Consider the following 23,802-nt stretch of genomic DNA (forward strand, 5'->3'; position numbering starts at 1 on the left):
TATTCTGCATTTTAATTCATAAATATCGCTATTGTAGGAATATAAAACAATTTCAATCACCCTTGTTAAACACAGATCATTCCTTCTAAGCTTGTTAGAAGGAAGGATGGTGGCCTAGGCTGTATGCTGGGAGCACGCTGGGTTGGGCCTCGCCTGTTGTTGGTAGCCAACAGGAAGGCCAGTTCTCTGGAGTGGCAGGGGGCAGAAAGGCAGCGTTGAGCAGGTAGAGGGGGAAGGGAGAAGAGGAGGGGGGAGGGGAGGGAGAAGAGGAGGGGGGGGGGAGAAGAGATGGGGGGGTGGAGAAGAGGAGGGGGGGGGAGAAGAGGAGGGGGGGGTGGAGAAGAGGAGGGGGGAGGGGAGGGAGAAGAGGAGGGGGGAGGGGAGGGAGAAGAGGAGGGGGGGAGGGAGAAGAGGAGGGGGAGAGGGGAGAGAGAAGAGGAGGGGGGGAGAAGAAGAGGAGGAGGGAGAAGAGGAGGAGGGAGAAGAGGAGGGGGGGGAGGAGAAGAGGAGGGAAGGGGAGGGGGGGGAGAAGAGGAGGGGGGGGGGAGGGGTCCATATCTGTTTACAGAATAACTCCTGGGAAAAACAGACAGCTACGAACTAACAGTTGGATTAGAAGGGAAAAACTGACGGAGAAAGGTGTTCACTTCAATTTGAAGTACAATGTTCTAAACCAGAGCCATTCATTATAAAAATACATACGGCAGCAAAAACACACTGACTTATTCCAAGCGTCCATCCAAGGCATCCCAGCTGTTCAAAACAATGAAGCCTACTTTCATATGGGACCTGCTACTGTATTCTCTATTGTTTTCTTTTTAACACTGGTAAACAATTAAAGGGGAAGTTGAAGGGGCCAAACCCCATGTGACCCAGGGTGTTCTGTAATGGGGTTGAATTTCCCAGGCACTCCAGTTGATGGACGAGGTAGCTAGCTTGTACAAACTTTACAGAAACCAAGAATGTATCGAAAGAGAAAGAAAGCAGAAGATTTGAGATGGTTATCAAAATCAGGTGGAATATTGCAGTAAGACAATGTTACAATAGTGATAATGTTGGAAGTCACAGCGTGGTAGTTATTAAAGGTGATGCAACCACCAGTCTTTCAGAGGATGTCAGGGATCACGCCTGAAGCATCCCCTTCTCCTCGCTGGGCTCCCATTGGTCACCCCTTCTCCTCGCTGGGCTCCCATTGGTCACCCCTTCTCCTCGCTGGGCTCCCATTGGTCACTCAGAAAAGCTTCACCTCACTTTCTCACTCTCAGTCATCTGCCAGAGGCCCAGGTTCAGCACTTTAAGGCAGGGCAGCTGGGTGATCCTCTCCAGGCCTCGCTTGGTGATCTTGGTGCAGCCGTACAGGTCGATCCCCGTCAGCTGGGTCAGGTGGTCGGCGATCAGCTCCAGCCCCTTGTCGGTGATCCTCACGCACTGGCCGATGTTCAGGGTCTTCAGCTCCTGCATCTGGCGCACCATGCGGTTGATGCCGTCGTCGCTGATGTGACACGAGCAGAGCGAGAGCGAGCGGAGCTGGTACAAGCCCTGCGCCAGGTAGGCCAGGCTCTGGTCACCCACCTTGTCACAGAAGGACACGTCTAGGCCAGAGAGGCGCAGGGAGCCCATGGCCAGGTGCATGATGCCAGTGTCACTGATGTTGTCGCAGGAACGCAGGTTCAGGCTGCACAGGTGAGCCATGTGGGACAGGTGGATCATGCCCGCGTCAGAGATTCCTCCGCAGAAGCTGAGGTTGAGCACCTGGAGCTTGTTCAGGCCCTTGGAGACATGCTTGAGGGCCAGGTCTGTGAGCTTCTGGCAGTCCTGCAGCGTGAGCTGCTCCAGGGAGAGACAGCCCTCGGCCGCGCTCCGGGTCATCCCTGCCAGGTGGCCGATGCCTACATCAGACACGTGTCTGCAGCTACGCAGGTTAAGGCTCTTGAGTTTGTGCAGGCCCCAGGCAACCAGGAGCAGGCCTGTGTTGGTGATGTTGCTGCACCCACCTAACTCCAGCACCTCAAGGTTTTTGAGGTACTGGGCGATCCTCCCGAGGCTCGAGTCCGTGATCTGTTTACAAAGGCTGAGGTTTAGTACACGCAAGGATGGGATATCCTGCACGAAGGCATGTCCCAGCCCGTTGTCTGTCAGATTAAAGCATCCGCAAAGGTTAAGGCTTTCGATGTGGGGCATCCCTTGTATGACGTAGCTGAGACTCCTGCGGAGACTGAGAATCTGCACCTTCTTGATACCTCGCGCCTGCAGGCTGGGGAACAGTGACGGGTTGGCTCGGCGTAGATGGAGCTTTGCTTCCACCCCCCTCCACACTGACTTGTGGTAGGACGCGTCTCTCCAGGCCGCGCACACTTGAGCGACTCTCCCTTTATCCTTTACGTCCAAATAACTAAATATTATGGCTAAAATTTCCGGGAAAAGGCAAGATATGTGAGTCTCCATTTCATACATGTTTGGAAAAAGCGCGAGCTGCGTAGGTGGCGCAATGTAAATGTCTTTTTAGCTTGCTAGCTAACGTAAGCTAACTTGCTAATAGTAATCAAGTCCAACCATTCCATGACACTTCATATTCATATCCGAAAGTCCAAATGTCAGGTTTTAGTTGTGCTTCTTATTACATTCCAGATATGATTATCTTACCAGTTGACGGCATTGACTGAATACAAACATCAGTCCGTTCGTAGCCAGACTATCTGACTTGCTAGCCAGTGCTAGCTAACAGCGCACCAAAACAACAGAACTCTTGATGTTAAACAACTCTGCCCGTTTCCCGCCTTGGGGTCGAATTTTGTTCTTCAATAGGATCCAAACGGTCGTTCATTTTCAGAATTATAGAAGTAAACTGAGTTCGTTTCATCCGTATCATTATAAGTTACCGAGCTAGCTAGCCTGCCAGCTACCGTTCCAACTCTGTTGTGTGTCAATCTTAGGGCGCTTCCTGTGTGTTCGTCTTTGTCTGGTCATTCAAACCGACGAAGGAGAAAAGGCATTCCTTCGGTGTAATGGGGGGACACACTCCATAACACCACAAAATATACCAAAAAACATATCTGGATTAATTTTTCTATTTTATTAAAATATGGTCAAATTAGTATTTAATATTTTATGTGATGTTTAAAAATTGATCTCACGAATTAATATAGTGATTTATTTAGATTATAATTTCACTGTATATAGTTACCCCTTTATAATATATTTGGTTTCGCCTAACTCTAGCCGGGCACTTAATCCATCCTAAAGTTGGTTTATCAACCGGTTGAGCAATGACATGATAAATAGTTCTAAATACTGATACATAAAAAAGTTGAATCGATGCCATCAGACACGATTTTGCTATAATGGGAACTTTCGCGTTGAGAAGTGGGAGTGGCTCTTACTGAAGTAGGAACCTGGGACGTCTACTTTGCTTCCTCGTTCTGTGACAATTTTGTCAGGAACGATATGTGGCCAACAGAGGGCGTAAGAGCTCTAATGGCCGTGAGATCATAAAATCTACGCTGTTCGAAAGGATCCTCGAATCATTCATATGCAGTGGCTGTTCTAGACTAATTTTACTGGGGGGTCCAAAGGGGGGCCAGTGTTTAAACAGAGGGGCACATTATATTTAAACACTAAATACTTTAATTTTGCTTTACATTAAAATCATACAAACGGCTCTGGCTCTCCCTCCTCCAGCTTCTGGATATGTTTCTCTCACTTTACTGGGGCAAAAAAGGCTGCAATGTCCCTTCCTTGTTTCATGATGACTACTAGAAGAAGAAAAATAATGTGAAAAAAAAAATCATTCTGTTCAGGGGGGGGGGGGGGGGCACAGGTAGCCTGGCTCTGCCCTCCTACGTACTTCCGCTCAATTTTGATTTTGCTTCTGTACTAGGTCTGGCCATGAGGTACGTAAGTCAGATGTCTCTGTCTTGATTTCCTACCGGCCAATCAGCGAACAGAGAAAGTGGCTGTCGTGCGCTAGTTTGTGTTGTAGTTCCATAATGGCGGCGGAGAAAGATGCAAGCGAAGCCATTCGGTCCGTTGTGGCAACACTGCCGAATATCCATAAGCTAAAGCCAGAGCAAGAACAAGTTTTGCTGAGTTTTGTTGGTGGCCATGATGTTGTGGCCCTCCTCCCCACGGGGTTCGGGAACAGTTTTATATTCCAGCTACGGCAGCTAGCTCTGTTACAGTAGTGGTGAAGGAATTGGCTAAGGTGAACGCTAGCGATTGGTTATGGCAGATCAGAGTGGCTCTGGGCAGATCCAATAGTTTTAAACTTCAACAGAGTACCCGCCTACAAGGAAGTCAACGCTTGTCAAGGCGAGGCCAGACTCTCTGTACAAATGAAATGTACGAGAGTCTGGTTAGGACAAGGCTAGGCCACAGGGGTGCCAGGGACATTTTTACAGGGGCACTGGCCCCTGTAGGCCCCTGTGTAGAACCGCCCCTGGAAATACGGTACACAATACCACAAATAAAAAGGTGAAATGTGAGAATAACAAACATGGTAAAGGCATATAGACTTAATGGTAAGACGAGGATAGCATGGACGACTGTTGAGTGTTTTGCCAATCCTGGAGAGCTGTGTCATGTAGCGTAAAGTAGACAGAGAGAGATAGAGAGACAGGTAAATAAATAGAGAGAGAGATAGAGAGACAGGTAAATAAATATATAGAGAGAGAGATAGAGAGACAGGTAAATAAATAGAGAGAGAGAGATAGACAGGTAAATAAATAGAGAGAGAGAGATAGAGAGACAGGTAAATAAATAGAGAGAGAGAGATGGAGAGACAGGTAAATAAATAAAGAGAGAGAGATAGAGAGACAGGTAAATACATAGCGAGAGAGAGACAGGTAAATAAATAAAGAGAGAGAGATAGACAGGTAAATAAATAAAGAGAGAGAGAGATAGTGAGACAGGTAAATAAATAAAGAGAGAGAGAGAGGCCCCTGGAGACTCCTCTAATGCTGGTCTGTATAATGACCCTGTTTGCTGGCTCACACACAGATGGGGCTTAACTCTAATTAGCCCACTCTTACTGCATCTCTAACGGCGAACAAACAAACAAACACACACACAAATACAAACATTAACTCACATACACAACAACAAACTGTAATAAACATTCAATTTAGGAAATAACACAATTTCTTGACAAACCATCTGCACAGTAAAGACATGTATTGCACATACACACACTACGCATCTATGAATACACACACACACACACACTGCTGTACACTGGAGCAGTTTAACAAGCATGATTACTGGAGCACACCTCATGCTTTCCCTGAACAATCTTCCTTTTCGCTCTCTCCCTCCATCTCTCTCTTGCTCCCTCTATCTTACCTCCCCCTTCATTCATCTCATCATGATCCGTCCCTCCCTCTCTCAGTGGCAGCAGTCAGTTTGAACTACAGCTCACATTCATCTGAGAAGCTCTTCATCATGTCAGGCGAAGGAAAAAGGAGAGGAAGGAGGAGAGGAAAGGACAGAGGGAGGGACAGAGAGAGGAAGGGACAGAAGAAGGGACAGAGGAAGGAGAGGAAGGGACAGAGGGAGGGACAGAGGGAGGGACAGAGAGAGGGACAGAGGGAGGGACAGAGGGAGGGACAGAGGGAGGGACAGAAGAAGGAGAGGAAGGGACAGAGGGAGGGACAGAGGGAGGGACAGAGAGAGGGACAGAGGGAGGGACAGAGAGAGGGACAGAGCAAGGGACAGAGGGAGGGACAGAGGGAGGGACAGAGTGAGGGACAGAGCAAGGGACAGAGGGAGGGACAGAGGGAGGAGAGGAAGGGACAGAGGGAGGGACAGAGGGAGGGACAGAGCAAGGGACAGAGGGAGGGACAGAGGGAGGGACAGAGAGAGGGACAGAGCAAGGGACAGAGGGAGGGACAGAGGGAGGAGAGGAAGGGACAGAAGAAGGGACAGAGGAAGGAGAGGAAGGGACAGAGGGAGGGACAGAGAGAGGGACAGAGGGAGGGACAGAGGGAGGGACAGAGAGAGGGACAGAGCAAGGGACAGAGGGAGGGACAGAGGGAGGGACAGAGTGAGGGACAGAGCAAGGGACAGAGGGAGGGACAGAGGGAGGAGAGGAAGGGACAGAGGGAGGGACAGAGGGAGGGACAGAGGGAGGGACAGAGGGAGGGACAGAGGAAGGAGAGGAAGGGACAGAGGGAGGGACAGAGGGAGGGACAGAGGGAGGGACAGAGGGAGGGACAGAGGAAGGAGAGGAAGGGACAGAGGGAGGGACAGAGGGAGGGACAGAGGGAGGGACAGAGGGAGGGACAGAGGGAGGGACAAAGGGGGTGGAGTGATAAAGGGAGAAACAAACCAAACTAGAGAGGGTACAATTTCTGGGGAAATTATAGGGTGTGCTTGCTTGCATTTGTTGCAGATGGGTCCGTTTATTACCTGTAATTTTTACAACTGATATTTCTGTATATTTTATATAAAAATGCCTACTTATTATTTATGAAGATTGCATAGATTTAAAAGCATAGCCTACATTTGTTGCTGCTCATGTACAATTCAAAATACAAAAAGTGAAGTGTAGCATGTCCCTGTACTTACAGTAAGTCGCTCTGGATACGGGCGTCTGCTAAATGACTAAATGTTATGTAGAATTAACCTAACCTATGGCGTACTATATTGCTTAAGTATGATGCTGCCAGTAGCCTACTGTGCGCAACAGTCTTACTACATCTATGCACGTCGTAGTTATGCGTCGTTGCTAACGTGTGCTGACGTTGGGCTTGCACTGATTCCCTTTGGCGACAAAAGGCACTTTTTGCCACAAAAACTTAATTTCAACTTAAATCGTGCAACGGAACTTGAATAAAAATACAAGCAACGCAATCGCAAACAACACAAACCTTTTGACACTGGCGTTGTCTCTGTGGCGCAAATATTGATTGATCCTTCGGGGTGGGAAAAAATAAAAATAATAATAATATATATGTGAGAGAACAATGGTTGTGCGCGCCGAAGGCATGAGCACACCCAATAAACAAAACACACAGTAAACGTAACACAGGCTGATTTTGAGAAGAAACGGTGATGAGAGAAACGGTTACTAGAGAAAGAGAACATTGGATTCATGCCACTTTGGTGCTGTTGTTGATCCTTGACCACCCAGAGCTCTCTCTTTCTCTCTCTCTCTCTGTCTGTCTGTCCTTCTTAATTGAGTTACTGTCTCGTGGCAGTGCATTCCACCAGGTTACCACAGTGATCACAGGTCACAGGTCAGTGGTTATTATTGGCTGCTGGATGTAATCATCACAGATTATGCTATGTGTTTATTGGTCAAACTAGACCTCCTGACCTCCCATCACACACAGTCCGTGTGTCTAAAACCTTACCTTTAAATTTGGTGACCAAGTCATCAGTGTGTTGCCAAATGATGGGTTCAATTTACCTTAAGCAAGTAAGAAGAGAGTGTATTTTGGTGTGTGTGTGTGTGACCAGTAGTGTCTGAAGAGAAGCTGGAGCCTAGACCCTGACATCCTTCATCCTCTCTATCTGTCTGTCTCTCTCCCTGTATGTCTGTCTCTCTGTTTGTCTGTCTGTCTCTCTACCTGTATGTCTGTCTCTCCCTCTCATCTCTCTCATCCTTCTCTCACACATCCTCTCTTTCTTTTTACCACTTTCAGTCTTTTTCTCTTTCCTCCTTGTCTCTCTGTTTCTCTGTCTCTCAGTATTGCACACACATATTTTTGTCTCAGTCAGCTGTCTTCTAACGTCCTTCCCTCCCTCCGTCTCTCTTACTGTAAGTAAGCAGTGCAAGCTGCAGTGCAAGCTGCAGTGGGATGGATGGAGGAAGGGAGATGTTGGAGGAAGGAAAGGAGAAAGAGATTAGCTCTGAGAGGGATAGAGACTTCATGACAAGAATGAAGAGAGAGTAGTGTGTGTGTGCGTGTGTGTGTGTGTGTGTGTGTGTGCGTGTGTGTGTGTGAGGGAGGGAGGGAGAAGTGAGTGGTCAGATTATCAGCACACTGAATCTTATCCTTTGACCCCTGGCCTTTGATCCCAGACTTGCCTGAAGTCCTCCAGACTCCCCCTCTCCCAGCCTGCCCTGTGGAGGGAGGACGGTAGGCGCGAGGCTGGGAGAGAGGGATGTAGAGAGAGAAAAGGAGAGGGAGGAGACAGAAAAGGGAAGCGAGAGTATAGGTTAAACAATGCTTGCTGCCTTGTGAATCTTTCATGCTGGTTATTGAATTATACATATTCTTTCATAAATGATTTAATCAGACTGATTAAGTGATGCTTTGTCATTGTCTGTATGTGTGTGTGTATGTTAATGTCTGTGACAGATTGTGTGTGTGTGTGTGAGGGGAGACAGAGACATCTCTCTCCACAAGACTCCTCCCCTTCTGTTTGTTCTTCCTCTTTTCTGTTGACATGGTCTTCCTGTGTTTGGTCTTGCTGTGTTTGGTCTTCATGTGTTTGGTCTTCCTGTGTGTGTGTGTGTGTGTGTGTGTTTGTTTTTGACATGTCTTGGAGAGCGAGAGAGAAAGTGAGACTAAGAAGGTGCGTTATTTATTTCTGAGTGTGTTATTTTGTGTTATTGTGTGCGTGCATGCTTGGGTGTGTGCTTGGGTGTGTGCTTGGGTGTGTGCTTGGGTGTGTGCTTGGGTGTGTGCTTGGGTGTGTGCTTGTGTGTGTGCTTGTGTGTGTGTGTGTTTGCAAGCTTCTCATTGACACTCAGTAAGCACTCCAAACCCCCTCCTGGTCTTTGCTGGCGTTGTTATGGAGACAGTGTCAGCCTCATGCTAGGTCCTCAATGATCATTTGACAACGAGAAGAGATGAAGGGGGAGGACAGGGGGAGGAGAGGAGGGAGTGGAGAGGGGGAGGAGGGAGTGGAGAGGGGGAGGACAGCAGATAGAGGGAATGGAGAGGAAGAGAGGAGATAGAGGGAGAGGAAATAGAGAAGAGCAGATAGGGAGGAGAGGGGGAGGACAGGGGGAGGAGAAGAGATGAAGTGGAAAAGAAGGGGGTGTCTCTCCCCCTGCTCTCTTCTCTCTCCCTGCCTCTTTTTCTCCCTCTCCTGCTCCTCTCTCCCTCTCCTGCTCCTCTCTCCCTCTCCCTCCTACTCATGCTCCTCTCTCTCTCTCCCTCTCCTGCTCCTCTCTCCCTCTCCCTCTCCTGCTCCTCTCTCTCTCCCTCTCCCTCTCCTGCTCCTCTCTCTCTCCTGCTCCTCTCTCTCTCTCCCTCTCCTGCTCCTCCCTCTCTCTCCCTCTCCTGCTCCTCTCTCCCTCTCTCTCCCCATCCTCTCTCTCTCTTTCTCTCTCTCTAACTCTCTCTCTCTCCCTCTCTCTCCCCCACCCCCTCCTGCTTCTCCCTCTCCCTCTCCCTCTCTCTCCCCACCCCCCTCCTGCTTGTCTCCCTCTCCCTGTCTCTCCATATCTCTCTCCTTGTCTGTCTCTCCCTCTTTCTCCAAGGTACAAGGGATGTATTGGAGTTTTTTATCAACCCTTTTGAGCCTCTGTGTAAAGTAGAACAATGTGTGTTTCTGTGTGTGGCTGGAGAGTATCCGGGTTAAAGAGTGTGTGTGTATTGGTGGAGTGTGGTTGGGGGATGGGATCTGTTGAGAGGGTTGAGGAAGCTGTTGTCAGGTCTTTTCCTGGTATGTGTGTGTGTGTGCGTGCGCGCGTGCGTGCGTGTGAACAGGGTCATATCGCTCCACCTCAAGGGCACCATTATTAATGAGGAGAGGAGACCATGACAACAGCTTGATAACAGAGGATTTACACACACACACACACACACACACACACACACACACACACACACACACACACACACACACACATTCACACTCCATGTGGGAGCGGGCTGGGCTGTTTAATCTTGCCAAGACAAAAATAAATAAAAGTACCAGAATAAAACTGCACTTTATTTCTCCACCATCAGAGATGGGAGAGCAGGGGAGCAGGGGAGGAGAGGAGAGGAGGAGAGGAGGAGGAGAGGAGGAGAGGAGGAGAGGAGGAGGAGAAGAAAGATGAATAGGATGAATGGAGTGATGGTGGATGTCTCAAGGCCAAAACAAAACCCCAGCTGCCCTGATGGGTCAGATCGCTCTCTAATGAGCTGTTCATTAACTCCCCCCCCCCCACACACACACACAGAAACACATCCACAAACACACAAAAACCCACAAAAACTTTCAAGACTGTACACACACCCATGCATGCACACATATACATATTGGTTGCACTTTTACAGTTATAGACACATGCATTCACATGTAAACATAATAAAGTAGAGATGCAGTACCACAGAGTTCATCTGGCCCCTCCTCTCCATCTCAAGCTTCTGACTTTATTTGCATAATCTGCATAATGAGGCTGGAGTTAATTGGCCACACCCAGGTATGGGATCATGGTTAAGTAGGACATCATAATGACCATGACCAGCTGATCAACTCTGCCATCTGGAGAGAGGGAGGGATGCAAGAGATGAAGTGAGGAGGAGACAAACAAGTGAGAGAGGTAAGAGCCTTCTTTCCTCCTGCCTTCCCCCCTGTCCCAGCCCAGCCCAGCCCTGTCCCAGCCCAGCCCTGTCCCAGCCCAGCCCTGTCCCAGCCCTGTCCCTGCCCAGCCCAGCCCTGTCCCAGCCCAGCCCTGTCCCAGCCCTGTCCCAGCCCAGCCCTGTTCCAGCCCTGTCCCAGCCCAGCCCAGCCCTGTCCCAGCCCAGCCCAGCCCTGTCCCAGCCCTGTCCTAGCCCAGCCCTGTCCCAGCCCAGCCCTGTCCCAGCCCAGCCCTGTCCCAGCCCAGCCCTGTCCCAGCCCTGTCCTAGCCCAGCCCTGTCCCAGCCCAGCCCTGTCCCAGCCCAGCCCTGTCCCAGCCCAGCCCAGCCCAGCCCTGTCCCAGCCCAGCCCTGTCCTAGCCCAGCCCTGTCCCAGCCCTGTCCCAGCCCAGCCCTGTCCCAGCCCAGCCCTGTCCCAGCCCAGCCCTGTCCCAGTCAAGCCCTGTCCAGCCCTGTCCCAGCCCAGCCCAGCTGTGTGTCTGATTTATTAGATGTTGGCATGTATGTGTGTTTGAGTGTGTGTGTGATGGATAGAGAGGTTTATGAGAGTAGAACAGGCTAATGACCAGGTCTCCAGTGAGAGTCTTCATGAGCTGTTAATGCTACAGGATGTCATCATAGGTCCAATGCTCACAAATGCCTTGTCACACAGACAGACATACGCACACCACACACGTACCTCATCACACACACACACCTGCTTGATCACACACACACACCTGCTTGATCACACAAACACACAAACACCCACATATCCCCGCACACAAACACATGTACACACATGCCTGATCACACACACACACACACACACACACACACACACACACACACGCACACACTGGTCTATGTGTACATCTCCTAGAGGAAAGGTTAAAACCTGAGAGTGTTTCTACTTGAGAAACCATGAATCATGTCACTGGCTAGTATCTCATGTCTCTCTCTTCCTAGCTCTCTCTCCTTGTCTCTCCCATTCTCTCCTATCTTTTTCTTTAGTGGACTGGAAGAGAAAAAGAAAACGAAAGAGTAATGAGTCAGGCCAGGAGGCAAGCTGTTCCGAGACATTTGCAACAGCAGTGTGTTTATCTTGAACTTTAACAGAATCTCTTCGGTTTTCCAGTCTTTCCACAAAATACTTTCTTAATGGTCCACATCTCTACACTGTTTTTTTCTTCTCCTCCCCTCTCCTCTCCTTCCCTCTCCTCAGTCGTTTTTGTCTGGGGCCATCTCCCCAGGGGCTTGTCGGTACAGCAGGTGCTTGCCCCCCCAACCCCCACCCCAACCGTGCTCGTCTGAAGCTCCGCCTTTCGATCGCACAGCGAAGATACTCTTTCTCTCGTTTTATCTCTCTCCCCGTATCCCTGCCTTCATCAGATATTAGTAGACCATCCCTTTATTATGTACAATTGTAAACAATTAACGGAATAGGGAACGGAACAATGAAGAGACGTAGTTTAACTCTGGATTCATCTCAAATGTTCACCTCATCTGTCGATAACGCGGTAAGTAGTCAATTGACTCACTTTGCGATGATGAAGTTCGATTTCCTATTAACGACCGGTGAATGCCCTTTGCATACATAGGCGTATATAGTCTAGTCTACTCATTCAAATTGTTGTCAGCTATTGTTGTTTTTGTGTGAATCTTGGACAGCATTCCGCATGCTCCATCGAATTAAGCTTGTCCATCTCAGCGCGCGGTGCCGAGAGTGACTCGCGTTGACGCTGTAACAGAGAAGATAGCTCTCTCTCAATGAACTTATGAATATCACTCTCTATTTCACCTCTTGCATTTCATTTGACGAAATGCCTAAATGTGGTTGGCTTTCAGCCTAATACCAACCACATTTCTGTTGGATAATTCGTGTGGCCAGTATGTCTTAGTACCAGGTTGATGTGACAATGTTTGAACTAAGATGTCAAACAAGTCCTCCACCAAACATGGTTGTTGATTCATAATTAAACTGAAACAGACGGTGTGAAGTACTCTCCCAGATCTCCGTGGACCGCTCCGGGTGTTGGGGGTGCAACGGGAACTCAGACGGTTCTATTGTTTATCACAGCTAAACGCCACTGGCCGCATTAGCAGCAGTCAAGCGGATCATGTCGCTCTGTGTGTACACAGCCTGCAGGTGGAGGTCACACACACACACAGACACACACACACACACACAGACACACACACCTCTCCAGTGTGCATGTGCTGCTGACCTGCTATAGAGCAGCTGCTTCACAGGGGCGAGGGAGTAAACCTCCAATCTCTTTAATTGCCCCCCACTCCCTCTCTCCCTCTCTCTCTCTCCCTCTCTCTCTCTCGCCCTCTTTCTCCCTCTCTCTCCATCTCTCTCTCTCTCTTTTTGCTCTCATGTCTCCAGTTTCCAAAGCTCCACATCCCTTCAGGATCAGTGTATTCATTTTCACAGTCGGTTATCAGATTGTTTTAGCATCTTTCTACAATTATTGCATTTTGACTTTACATTTTCCTCATTCAAATGATCTATTTAGACTTGCTTGAAGTTTACTGTATATTCTTTTCTAAGAAACAACCTTCTGCCATACAGACGTACCCTCTCTGGCCCGCTGAGGAGACAGAAGAGTTAGGAAGGCACTGGGCCGCGTCATGCATGTAGTATGCAGCAACGCCTTATGTAATACATGTCATATGTTGGCCTTGTCTCATACATGTAGTATGTTGTCCGCGTGTCATACGTGAGATGCTTTTGTAGCAGTGAGACATGAACACACACAGACTCATGTCTCTGTGGAGGTCAGGCATGTGTTGTGTGACACCTGTGGAAATCCAGAGTCAGCTAACTGTGTATGTGCCTGTGTGTAGGTGCTGATGCTACAGCACAGACCAGGCACATCAAACCCACTCCACATTTAGTTGCACTACAATAAGGTTATAAGCTGTGACTGCAAATGAGAGAGTAAAATATATAATAGCCTTGTCTGTTTTGTCCTCCCCTTTCTCCTGTGTGTCCAGTGCTGGGGGTCAGGGGATAGGGGTCAGGGGATAGGGGTCAGGGGATAGGGGTCAGGGGTCACTGTCAGGGCCCAGCAGCAGAGATGTCTGACTAAATTCATGGAGTGATGGATGGTTAACCCTCTCCTGCTCCCATCCTGTCTCCTCTCAGGCTTCACCTCCCTGTAAACAGCCTGCTACCTGTGTGTGTGTGTGTGTGTGTGTGTGCATGTTTGAAGGGTAATAGAGAAAGGGGGAGGGGGCAGGAAATGGTCAGGAGGTCTGAATGAACGAAGGATGTGTAAGTTAGGAAAATACAATGTAAAACATGAGACAGAGGCAGGGGGAGGAGAGCTGGAGAGAGAGAACAGAGGGTGGTCATGTGACCATGAAGCAGCTGCAAGGCTGAGTTGGCTGTTGTAGAGGAGAGAGAGAGAGAGAGAGAGAGAGAGAGAGAGAGAGAGAGAGAGAGAGGAGGAGAGAGAAGAGAGAGAGAGAGAGAGAGAGAGAGAGAGAGAGAGAGAGAGAGAGAGAGAGAGAGAGAGAGAGAGAGAGAGAGAGAGAGAGAGAGAGAGAGAGAGAGAGAGAGAGAGAGGAGAGAGAGAGAGAGAGAGAGAGAGGGGATGGAAGGGATGAAAGGATGGAACCAGAGTCATGAAGAGATGAGCAGTAGAAAGAGAGCACAGACCAGTGTGTATGTCTTAAAAGTGTGTATTAGTGTGTGTGTGTGTGTGTGTGAGAACAACACATACAACAGGAGAAAGGAGTCTCACAGTGTCAGCGAGGGGGGCAGGGAGAGATGTGTGTGTGTGGTGCTTTGGTGTATTCATTCATTGCAGTGTGTTGTGATTGAACAGAGAGAATAGAGAGAGGGAGGGAGAAAGGGAGGCAGGGAGAAACGAGAGAAAAGAAAAGCCGATCTAGAGAAATGGAGGGAGGAGAGATGATGAGAGATGATAAGAGAAGGGTTCCGTTCTGTGCTAGGCTGCAGTCAAGAGTTCTGTGTCTGCAGGTGTGTGAGGGTGTGTGTGTGTTCTGTGTCTGCAGGTGTGTGAGGGTGTGTGTGTGTTCTGTGTCTGCAAGTGTGTGTGTGTGTTCTGTGTCTGCAGGTGTGTGAGGGTGTGTGTGTGTTCTGTGTCTGCAAGTGTGTGAGGGTGTGTGTGTGTTCTGTGTCTGCAGGTGTGTGAGTGTGTGTGTGTGTTCTGCCAGTGGGTCAGAGAATGTTGACAGTTGAATAACTAAATGTGGATACTGTGGTTATTGCTTTACAGTGTGGTTATATTTATGACTGTGTGTTACACTATGACAGTAAGTGTCTTGGCTAACTCCCACTAGGTGTTGATGTGTGTGTGTGTGTGTGGGTGTGTGTGTATATAGTCAGCCGTATGTGTGAGTTGCTATTTGGCTCATGGCTTTGTTAACACTTCCCCCTTTCTGTCTGAGCCTCTCTCACTCACCATCTCATCATCTCTTGTTCTTTTTCTCAATATCTTTCACTATTGCTCTCATTTTTTTCGTCCAGATGACCCTCTTTCTGTCTCTATCCTTCTTTCACTCTCACACTCTGTTTCTCATCCTTCTCTCCCATCAGGGTGATCTCCACAGCTACTCGCACCACGGCAACGCTCAGCCCACTAGCCAACGGGAGTGCTGATTTCCAGTCTGCTGGCTCAGGATTTGCTGCCGCCCTCCAGAAACTAGCCAAACAGACAGAACCCAAACAGACAGAACCCAAACAGACAGAACCCAGAGGTGAGTCTCACATGGTGTTCTGTTTCAGGCCAACACAGACACATTATCTGTCAACCATGCAGTACTGACACACTGTCAACCATGCAGCACTGACACACTGTCAACCATGCAGTACTGACACACTGTAACCATGCAGTACTGACACACTGGCAACCATGCAGTACTGACACACTGTCAACCATGCAGTACTGACACAATGTCAACCATGCAGCACTGACACACTGGCAACCATGCAGCACTGACACACTGTCAACCATGCAGCACTGACACACTGTAACCATGCAGCACTGACACACTGTAACCATGTAGTACTGACACACTGGCAACCATGCAGTACTGACACACTGTAACCATACAGCACTGACACACTGTAACCATGTAGTACTGACACACTGGCAACCATGCAGCACTGACACACTGTCAACCATGCAGCACTGACACACTGTAACCATGCAGCACTGACACACTGTAACCATGCAGCACTGACACACTGTAACCATGCAGCACTGACACACTGTAACCATGCAGCACTGACCCTTAGACAGCGTGAGGTTTAGCTCTCAGAGCACTTTTGTGTGTTAATGTGTTTCTAGCTCATCTCGTGTCTTAATGAGAGGGCTGACCTGTGCTGACCTCTCTCCATCGCTTCCTGTCTCCTTTCATCTCCTCTTAATGAGGATGTAATTAGCTGTTCTCTCTTTTACCCTCCCTATATCACCATCTCCACATATCTCTCTTTTATTCTTTCTTCCTTTTTGTCACACCCACCCTTTCAGGACTGCCTCATTTGTTGTGCGTCTACATTTGTGTATGTGTGTGTGTATATGTACTGTGTGTGCATGTTGTATTGCTAAACAGTCTTTTGACTTCCTATCAAATGAACACCCACAGCTCCCCGGGACCCCCCCCAGCGGGCCCCCGTCCCCCCCCAGCGGGCCCCGGTCCCCCCCCCCAGAGGGCCCCGTCCCCCCCCCCCCCCAGCGGCCCCCCCCCCCCCCCCCCACCCCCCCCCCCCCCCCCCCCCCCCCCCCCCCCCCCTGCCAGTCCACCAGTGCCCCCTGGAGGACAGACAGACAACAGGTACAATCCCTTCCTCCTCCCTCTCACAGGGCTCCTCCTCCCTCTCACAGGGCTCCTCCTCCCTCTCACAGGGCTCCTCCTCCCTCTCACAGGGCTCCTCCTCCCTCTCACAGGGCTCCTCCTCCCTCTCACAGGGCTCCTCCTCCCTCTCACAGGGCTCCTCCTCCCTCTCACAGGGCTCCTCCTCCCTCTCACAGGGCTCCTCCTCCCTCTCACAGGGCTCCTCCTCACTCTCACAGGGCTCCTCCTCCCTCTCACAGGGCTCCTCCTCCCTCTCACAGGGCTCCTCCTCCCTCTCACAGGGCTCCTCCTCCCTCTCACAGGGCTCCTCCTCCCTCTCACAGGGCTCATCTTCCCTCTCACAGGGCTCCTCCTCCCTCTCACAGGGCTCCTCCTCCCTCTCACAGGGCTCCTCCTCCCTCTCACAGGGCTCCTCCTCCCTCTCACAGGGCTCCTCCTCCCTCTCACAGGGCTCCTCCTCCCTCTCACAGGGCTCCTCCTCACTCACTGACTCAGTCTCTCTGCCTCTCTTCCTCACTCACTGACTCAGTCTCTCTGCCTCTCTTCCTCACTCACTGACTCAGTCTCTCTGCCTGTCTTCCTTCTTCGTACATCCATAAGTAAAATACAGAATTCTGTGCATGTCAGTGTTGGAGAAACCAGAAATCTAAACAGACCAGAGAATGTGCAGAGAGACCCACAAGTATTAACAAAGTGAAAGCTTATTGGAATTTCATTCCCAAGAGAGAAATGTAAGATATTAAATACACCCCTGCCCCCCTGCCCCTTCCCACTCTGTTCCAGGTCGAGTCCGGCTTCCTACGGGTTTGTCAAGAGTGTGTGAGCGTTGAGACCACCACCCTACACCAGGCGACTGCCCCCCCAGCCCTCTCCCCCCTCCAGCCAGGACGCCCGCCAGCCCTCTCCCCCCTCCAGCCAGGACCCCCCCCAACCCTCTCCCCCCTCCAGCCAGGACGCCCGCCAGCCCTCTCCCCCCTCCAGCCAGGACCCCCCCCAACCCTCTCCCCCCTCCAGCCAGGACGCCCGCCAGCCCTCTCCCCCCGCCCCCTGACACCCTCCCTCTCTTTTACCCACAGCTTTCTCATGCAGAACCTCCATGTCCAGAACCTCAGGTTAGAACTCTGCCTCTCGGACCACACGCACCGCCCCCACCCCCGCACACACTAACCCCCTGTCCTCTCTTCCTCCAGCTCACCTGGGCAGATGTCCTTCGGGGCCGTCGAAGAGGAATACCTGAGAAGGCTCCGGCTTTCCCCCCTGAACCACGTCCACCCTGCAGCTGCCTACTACCCCCCTGCCTACCTCCCCTCCCCCCTCACCCTACACAGGTACTACCCCCCCTTCACCTTATACAGGTACTACAACCTCCCTGCCTATCCTGACCCTACCCTCTCCCTTTGGCTATATCTCTCTTTTCTAGAATGGAGGAGTCTTTGTGTCTTTCAGCGCTGCGGTCACAGTTCTATCATGTGCCTCCAGGGGGAGCCCTCCCCATCCACCCCTCGGCTGTGCACCTGTCTGCAGGGCCCCACCCCCTGGCTGGAAGGTAACACACACAGACAGACACACACACAGACACACACAAGCACAAATTCTCGTAAAGATACATCCGAATGCACACACTTGTATGCCACACACCCACACACATAAACACACATGTAAAGTGTATGCCACATGCACCACCCCCTCATACACACTCTCCTCTACACACACAACAGCACACAGACACACACCTTTTCTCTCTCCTCTTTCTCATGTATGTGGAAACTCCTCTCTGCAGGTTGGGCACATCTTGCTGAGTGTGTGGTATTTTAGCATACACCCTACAGTGCTATCTACAAACACACCCTCTCCTTCAGCTCACACACACCCTGTGTAGCTATATGCACACTCCCCTTCATACATTTCACACACACACACGCACACACACACACACACATCTTAAGGAATTGTTTACAATACTGCTGGTGTAGGCTGTCATGATTCTTCATGTGTGTGTGTGGGCTGGATGGGGAGTCTGTCTGGGTGTTTGTCTGCTGCCACTCACCCATGCTGTGTTCGGCTTCTCTGCTGCCTGGTAAGTGGGTGTGTTTCCTAGAATGTGTGTCAGGTTTACTAGCGGTTTGATGATATCTGTGCCATGCTGAGGTGACACATCCCCCTGTGTGTGATATCTGTGCCATGCTGAGGTGACACATCCCCCTGTGTGTGATATCTGTGCCATGCTGAGGTGACACATCCCCCTGTGTGTGATATCTGTGCCATGCTGAGGTGACACATCCCCCTGTGTGTGATATCTGTGCCATGCTGAGGTGACACATCCCCCTGTGTGTGATATCTGTGCCATGCTGAGGTGACACATCCCCCTGTGTGTGATATCTGTGCCATGCTGAGGTGACACATCCCCCTGTGTGTGATATCTGTGCCATGCTGAGGTGACACATCCCCCTGTGTGTGTGTGTTGTCCAAAGATGGCAAAGTACACACATCCTTCACTCAAGTAGAAGTACAGATACTCATGTTTAAAAAGACTCTGGTAAAACTTGAAGTACTGACTACACTTTTTCACTTAAGTTAAAATAAAGAAGTGGGCTCTGACATATACTTATGTAAAAAGTAACCATTACTACTACCTGTTTTTGTGTCAGGCTTAGGGTTGTCAACTTTGTCACTATGAAATATGAGATAAAAGGTGGGCAGCCGCAGCAGTGCGTTTATGGTTTTGTGTGAATATACAGTGTATTCTTTTAAGCCATTTGTCAGGATAGCTAATTGGCTATATGACAGTGATATGTATTTTCTAACAAAAATCTGGAAACGGGGGAGATCTCCGAGAGGGCGACCTGTTATCAGTTGATGAAAAAAAGCGAGAAGCCACACAACCTGAGTGTAGGGTTAAGAGAGCAATAACTAAGGGTTTACAACCTGTTCTGGTTTAATAAAAGTCATGTTTCTAACTTCGCCTGTTCTAGACCAGGCCTTTCCCCCCTGGAAATATGTGTCACTGTCGTGTGCATATAGTCAATTGGCGAATTGTATTTGTACAATCACCCATCTCTGGTGTTGTCCTTCACAGAATGCAGATGGAGGATGAGTTTTGCCTGCGAGAGAGAGAGTGCGAACGATTGAAAGAGAGGGATCGAGAGAGAGCGAGGGAGCTGGATGAGGAGCGGGAGCGAGAGAGGGAGCGAGAGAGAGCGAGGGAGCTGGATGAGGAGCGGGAGCGAGAGAGGGAGCGAGAGAGGGACAGTCAGAAGCAGAGACAGGTTGAGAGACAGCAGGGGGAGAGAGCAGCAGAGAGACAGTATCGGGCAGAGCTGTGGACACGGAGGACTTCACCACAGAAGAGACTGACTCCTACCAGACTGGGTAAGGACACGCACTCACATATGTATATATACACACACACATATACAGCCCTCCCCACACACGCACATGTAAATGGCTCATACACAAAGATAGCCACACAAGCACAGCCACATGGAGTGTTGGATATTGTGTGACTGACATATGATGGTTGTGACTCTAGATGATGTTGTGGAGGCCCCAGTCATCTGGCCAGCCCTCCAGTCCTCCAGGGGGGGGGTGCCTCCGCTCCTGCCCAGCCTGGTGCCCTCACACCTGGGAAGGGGCCTTGTGGCTGGAGGGGTGCCTGGGACTCTGGCAGCTGGTGTAATGTCTCGGGGAGCCAATAAGGAGGGTCAGTGGTTGGCATGGCAACGTAGGCCTGAGGAAGAAAAGGAGGGAAGGCCAGAGCCAAGGTCACCTGGGAAAAGGGTGGAGCCAAGCAGAGACAGACAGAGGTGATTGTACCAGACTAAATCATAGTTAGATGAATCAGAGAATCTGAGATAGATCTCCGTCATTTTTTCCCAATCAGTCATTATACAATGAATCCAAACTACAACTATCAATATACCCCAACATGTGTGTGCCATTTATTTATACTTAATTATAGTACGTACCATAAGAGTCTACCATAAAAGAATCTATACCAAAACAGAAATGCAGACATGTTACAGCATGGGCTGTATACTTATTTTTTCAAATTCTCATAATGTTTTACCAAAAATGACTAAAGCTGAAAGAATGTCACTCAGAAGCATGAATGTCCAGAAACAAAAGGCTTTTTGATAAACAGTACAGGTATATGCCCTTTTTGCATTTGGTCTTTTACCAATTCACAAAAACATCTCTTCCTCCCAGGTCTGGAGAGGTACACCCCAGTCTGGGAGCCCCGCCCCCACTTATCTCCCCCAAACCCTCTCGTCTCCATGCCCCTCCCCACACCCTCTGGAGCCCTGCCTCCCTGACAGAGACCCTCCCCGACTCCCGTTGTAAGTTCACCCCCCCCAACCGCCCCCCTCCAGGCCTGACCAGAGCTGAAGGAGTCCTGGGGAGGGGCAGTCTGCAGCCGTCTGCCTGGAGCAGAGCCCAGCACCAAGACGGATCCTTGGAGGGTCTCTGCCCTCAGAGGCCCTGGAGACTGCCCCTGTCCCCCAGAGCCTGCTCTCATCTGGGGGTGCGCAGCCCAGCCACCTCTCCCTCTCCTCCCAGAGAGCTCCAGGATGCAAAGCTGGCGTGTGATGAGGCCCTGAGACAGCCTCGCAGGCTGATCAGCACCATGGACCTCCGAGAGAGGAGGAAGAGGGAGGCCAGTGAAGGAGGTGAGAAGAGGGGAGTCCTCTCATATTAATATTCCAGATGGACGAGGAGACCTTGATGTTCCCTGTCTTATCTTGTTGCCAGGTTACTACTACGACCTGGATTACTCATGTGACGAGAGCGACGAGGAAGACGTCAAAGCCCACCTGAAGAGGGTGTCAGAGCAGCCCCCCCTCAAACTGGACACTTCCTCTGAGGTCAACATCCCCCCCCCCCACACACACACACACACACAAGCTACTACGCATATGCACTAACACACACATATGCACACGCTAAAACACATAAAATAAATGCACATATACACTTACCTCAGCCACACCTAGGCACACACAATCCCTCTACAAGAACATTGTCTTCCTATCTGATGACTTCATCCCCGTCCCTTCCTGTGTGTGTAGAAGGTGGACTTCCTGCGTGGGTGTGGCCTGACCACCCAGGCTCATCGAAACCAACTTCTTCACCAGCAGAGGAGGAAGAGGAGGAGGATGCTAAAGGAGCGCAGCCCCTCCCCCCCAGCGCCCCCCCTGGTCCCCCCACCCCCCCTCACAACGCCCCACACCCCGGAGGAGATGGACCGCTGTCCTAAGCTGGAGGACAAGAAGAAGTTCCTCAGTGGCCTCCATCTCTCCCACATCTCCTCAAAACGGAGAAGATGTGCCTCACCCCTCCCTCCCTCCCCTCCCCCCTCCGTCCCCAAGCCCTCTGTGGACACCCCCTCACCCCGACATCCCCCACCCCTAGCCCACCGTACTGAAGACACCAGGTTGGCCAAGGGTCCTCCAGCTAAGACGCTCCAGGGTCTGCAGGACACTGTTGACTCCCCTGCCCAGCTTAAGAGGGCTGAATGTGGGCAGAAGTGGCACGGTGGGTCCTGGGAAAGATTCCCTCCGGAGGTCTTCGCTCAACACTTTCAACAGCTCAGTAGCAGAGGTGAGCTGCACTCAAACAGAAGAACTCTCAGGTGGGTTTCTGCCCCCTGCTGGTGTCTCAGTAGAATTGCTACTTGGCCACAGCTAAGGAAGGTTTAGATAAAAATAGACTAACTGAGTCTATTTTCTCTTTATCTCTTTCTCCCTATCTCTCCTTTCATCTTTCTATGGCCCTTTCTCTCTCTCTCTCTCTCTCTCTCTCTCTCTCTCTCTCTCTCTCTCTCTTCCCCTCTCTCTCTCTCTCTCTCTCTCTCACTCTCTCTCTCTTCCCCTCTCTCCTCAGGACTCTCCTCCCTACCTAAGCCAAATCTGAAGTTGGAGCCGGTCAGTCCCCCTCCATCACACACCAACAGCCACACACACACACACCACTCACACACCAACAGCCAGACACACACACACCACTCACACACCAACAGCCAGACACACACACACCACTCACACACTAACAGCCACACACACACAAACTACGCACACACCAATGGCCACTCACGCAAGTACCACACACACACCAATGGCAACACACACAGCCAACACCCACACACAAACAGCCATGTGCTTGTCCACCATACACACACAAACAGCCTTCAGTTAAACACCCCAACCCTTCATAAGCAAACAACAGGGGGGCAGAATTACCTTTCAGAGGAAGAGGACGAGGAGGAATCTGGAAGATGGCAGGGGATTGAAGCCATCTTTGAAGCCTATCACGAGTACATGGATGGTGAGAGAACTTTTCATGGGGCTAGTGTAGTTGACCCGTGACCAGAACCCTAAACTTCTGGATAATTAATGTAGTTGACCTGTGACCCTAACTGACCGTCATGTCTCCCGTCTCCCAGAGCGTGGTGTTGAGAGGCAGGTCCTCCTCAGTCAGTGCCGGAGGCTGGAGGCTGAGCAGGTGGCCCTGGGCAGGACGGCACAGCAGCTCTCTCTCACCATGGGGGTAAGTTCCCCTGCCTGTCTCTCTGCCCATCTGGGTCTCCATCCGTCCAACTCTGTAGGGACTTCTGGGTTAACCCTCCTGCCGTCATCTCCTAGGAGCTGATTAGCCAGCAGCAGAGAGTGGGGGAGGAGAGGGGAAGGCTTCAGGCTCAGCTCCAGCACTTCAGGAACTGTCTGACCCTTCCCAACATAGACTGGGGCAGGAGGCAAGCCAATGGGCATACATCCAGGTGACCCCCCATCATCCAGGTGACCCCCCATCATCCAGGTGACCCCCCATCATCCGGGGGACTCCCGTCCCCCCAGACCTTGCTTCTACGGGTGGAGGAATCAGAACCCAGCACCTGCAGTGGTTAAGATGCAGATTAGTACTCAGCTACAGGGATCAGTAGTTGGAGTGAAGTCATGTTGCCATTGTTTATGTTAGTCAGTAATAGACCTTTCTGTTTATATTATTTATTTTCTTAACCTTGTATTCAAAAGCCATACCATGGACATCTTTTGATTGATTTGGGACTGGTCAAACTAAAATGGGTAAAGATATTCAAATGTGCAGTAAATTAATTTGGACTGTTTTCAATAGAGGTTTTTGGTTAAGTTAAAGATGCACTAGTGATGTGGGCTATAGGGTGACTAGACGTGATGTTAGATTTTTACATAATCTATTTATTAAATGTGCAGTATACAATACTAATGATCTATTTAATAGATATTTCTGTAATTTCTTGTTAGATTAAATAAATGGGAAGAAGATACCATCCTTTCTTTATTTAATTGAAGTGAATGCTTGAATGTCCAAGGCAGCTGCTCAGAGCCGAGGCAGCTGTGCCAGAGTGACCTCTACTGGCCAAGTTGGAAATTACTGTCATGAAGTTCCCAAAGATGAAGCGCCAAATTCTCCAACTCTGTACAAAGTCAAGCAAAAACAT

General features: G+C 50.3%; 2 protein-coding genes across 2 annotated transcripts; one reads left to right on the plus strand and one right to left on the minus strand.

Annotated features, from left to right (window-relative positions):
- Nucleotides 1-538: 538 nt before the first annotated feature.
- LOC136942059 (F-box/LRR-repeat protein 14) lies at nt 539-2,888 on the minus strand. The gene has a single exon (XM_067234809.1). It carries the CDS (start codon nt 2,452-2,454, stop codon nt 1,243-1,245), a length of 1,212 nt encoding a protein of 403 aa, XP_067090910.1. The 5' UTR covers nt 2,455-2,888; the 3' UTR covers nt 539-1,242.
- A 10,859-nt stretch (nt 2,889-13,747) lies between these two features.
- On the plus strand, nt 13,748-23,173 carry LOC136941592 (genetic suppressor element 1-like). Its single transcript, XM_067234128.1, has 10 exons — nt 13,748-13,758; nt 15,070-15,230; nt 19,861-20,031; nt 20,702-20,998; nt 21,081-21,193; nt 21,398-21,653; nt 21,741-21,960; nt 22,513-22,652; nt 22,771-22,874; nt 22,970-23,173. The coding sequence occupies exons 1-10, from the start codon at nt 13,748-13,750 to the stop codon at nt 23,105-23,107; spliced, it is 1,611 nt and encodes a 536-aa protein (XP_067090229.1). The 3' UTR covers nt 23,108-23,173.
- Nucleotides 23,174-23,802: the final 629 nt, after the last annotated feature.

The sequence above is a fragment of the Osmerus mordax genome, chromosome 4, assembly GCF_038355195.1.
Source record: "Osmerus mordax isolate fOsmMor3 chromosome 4, fOsmMor3.pri, whole genome shotgun sequence".
NCBI classification, from domain to species: Eukaryota; Metazoa; Chordata; class Actinopteri; order Osmeriformes; family Osmeridae; genus Osmerus; species Osmerus mordax.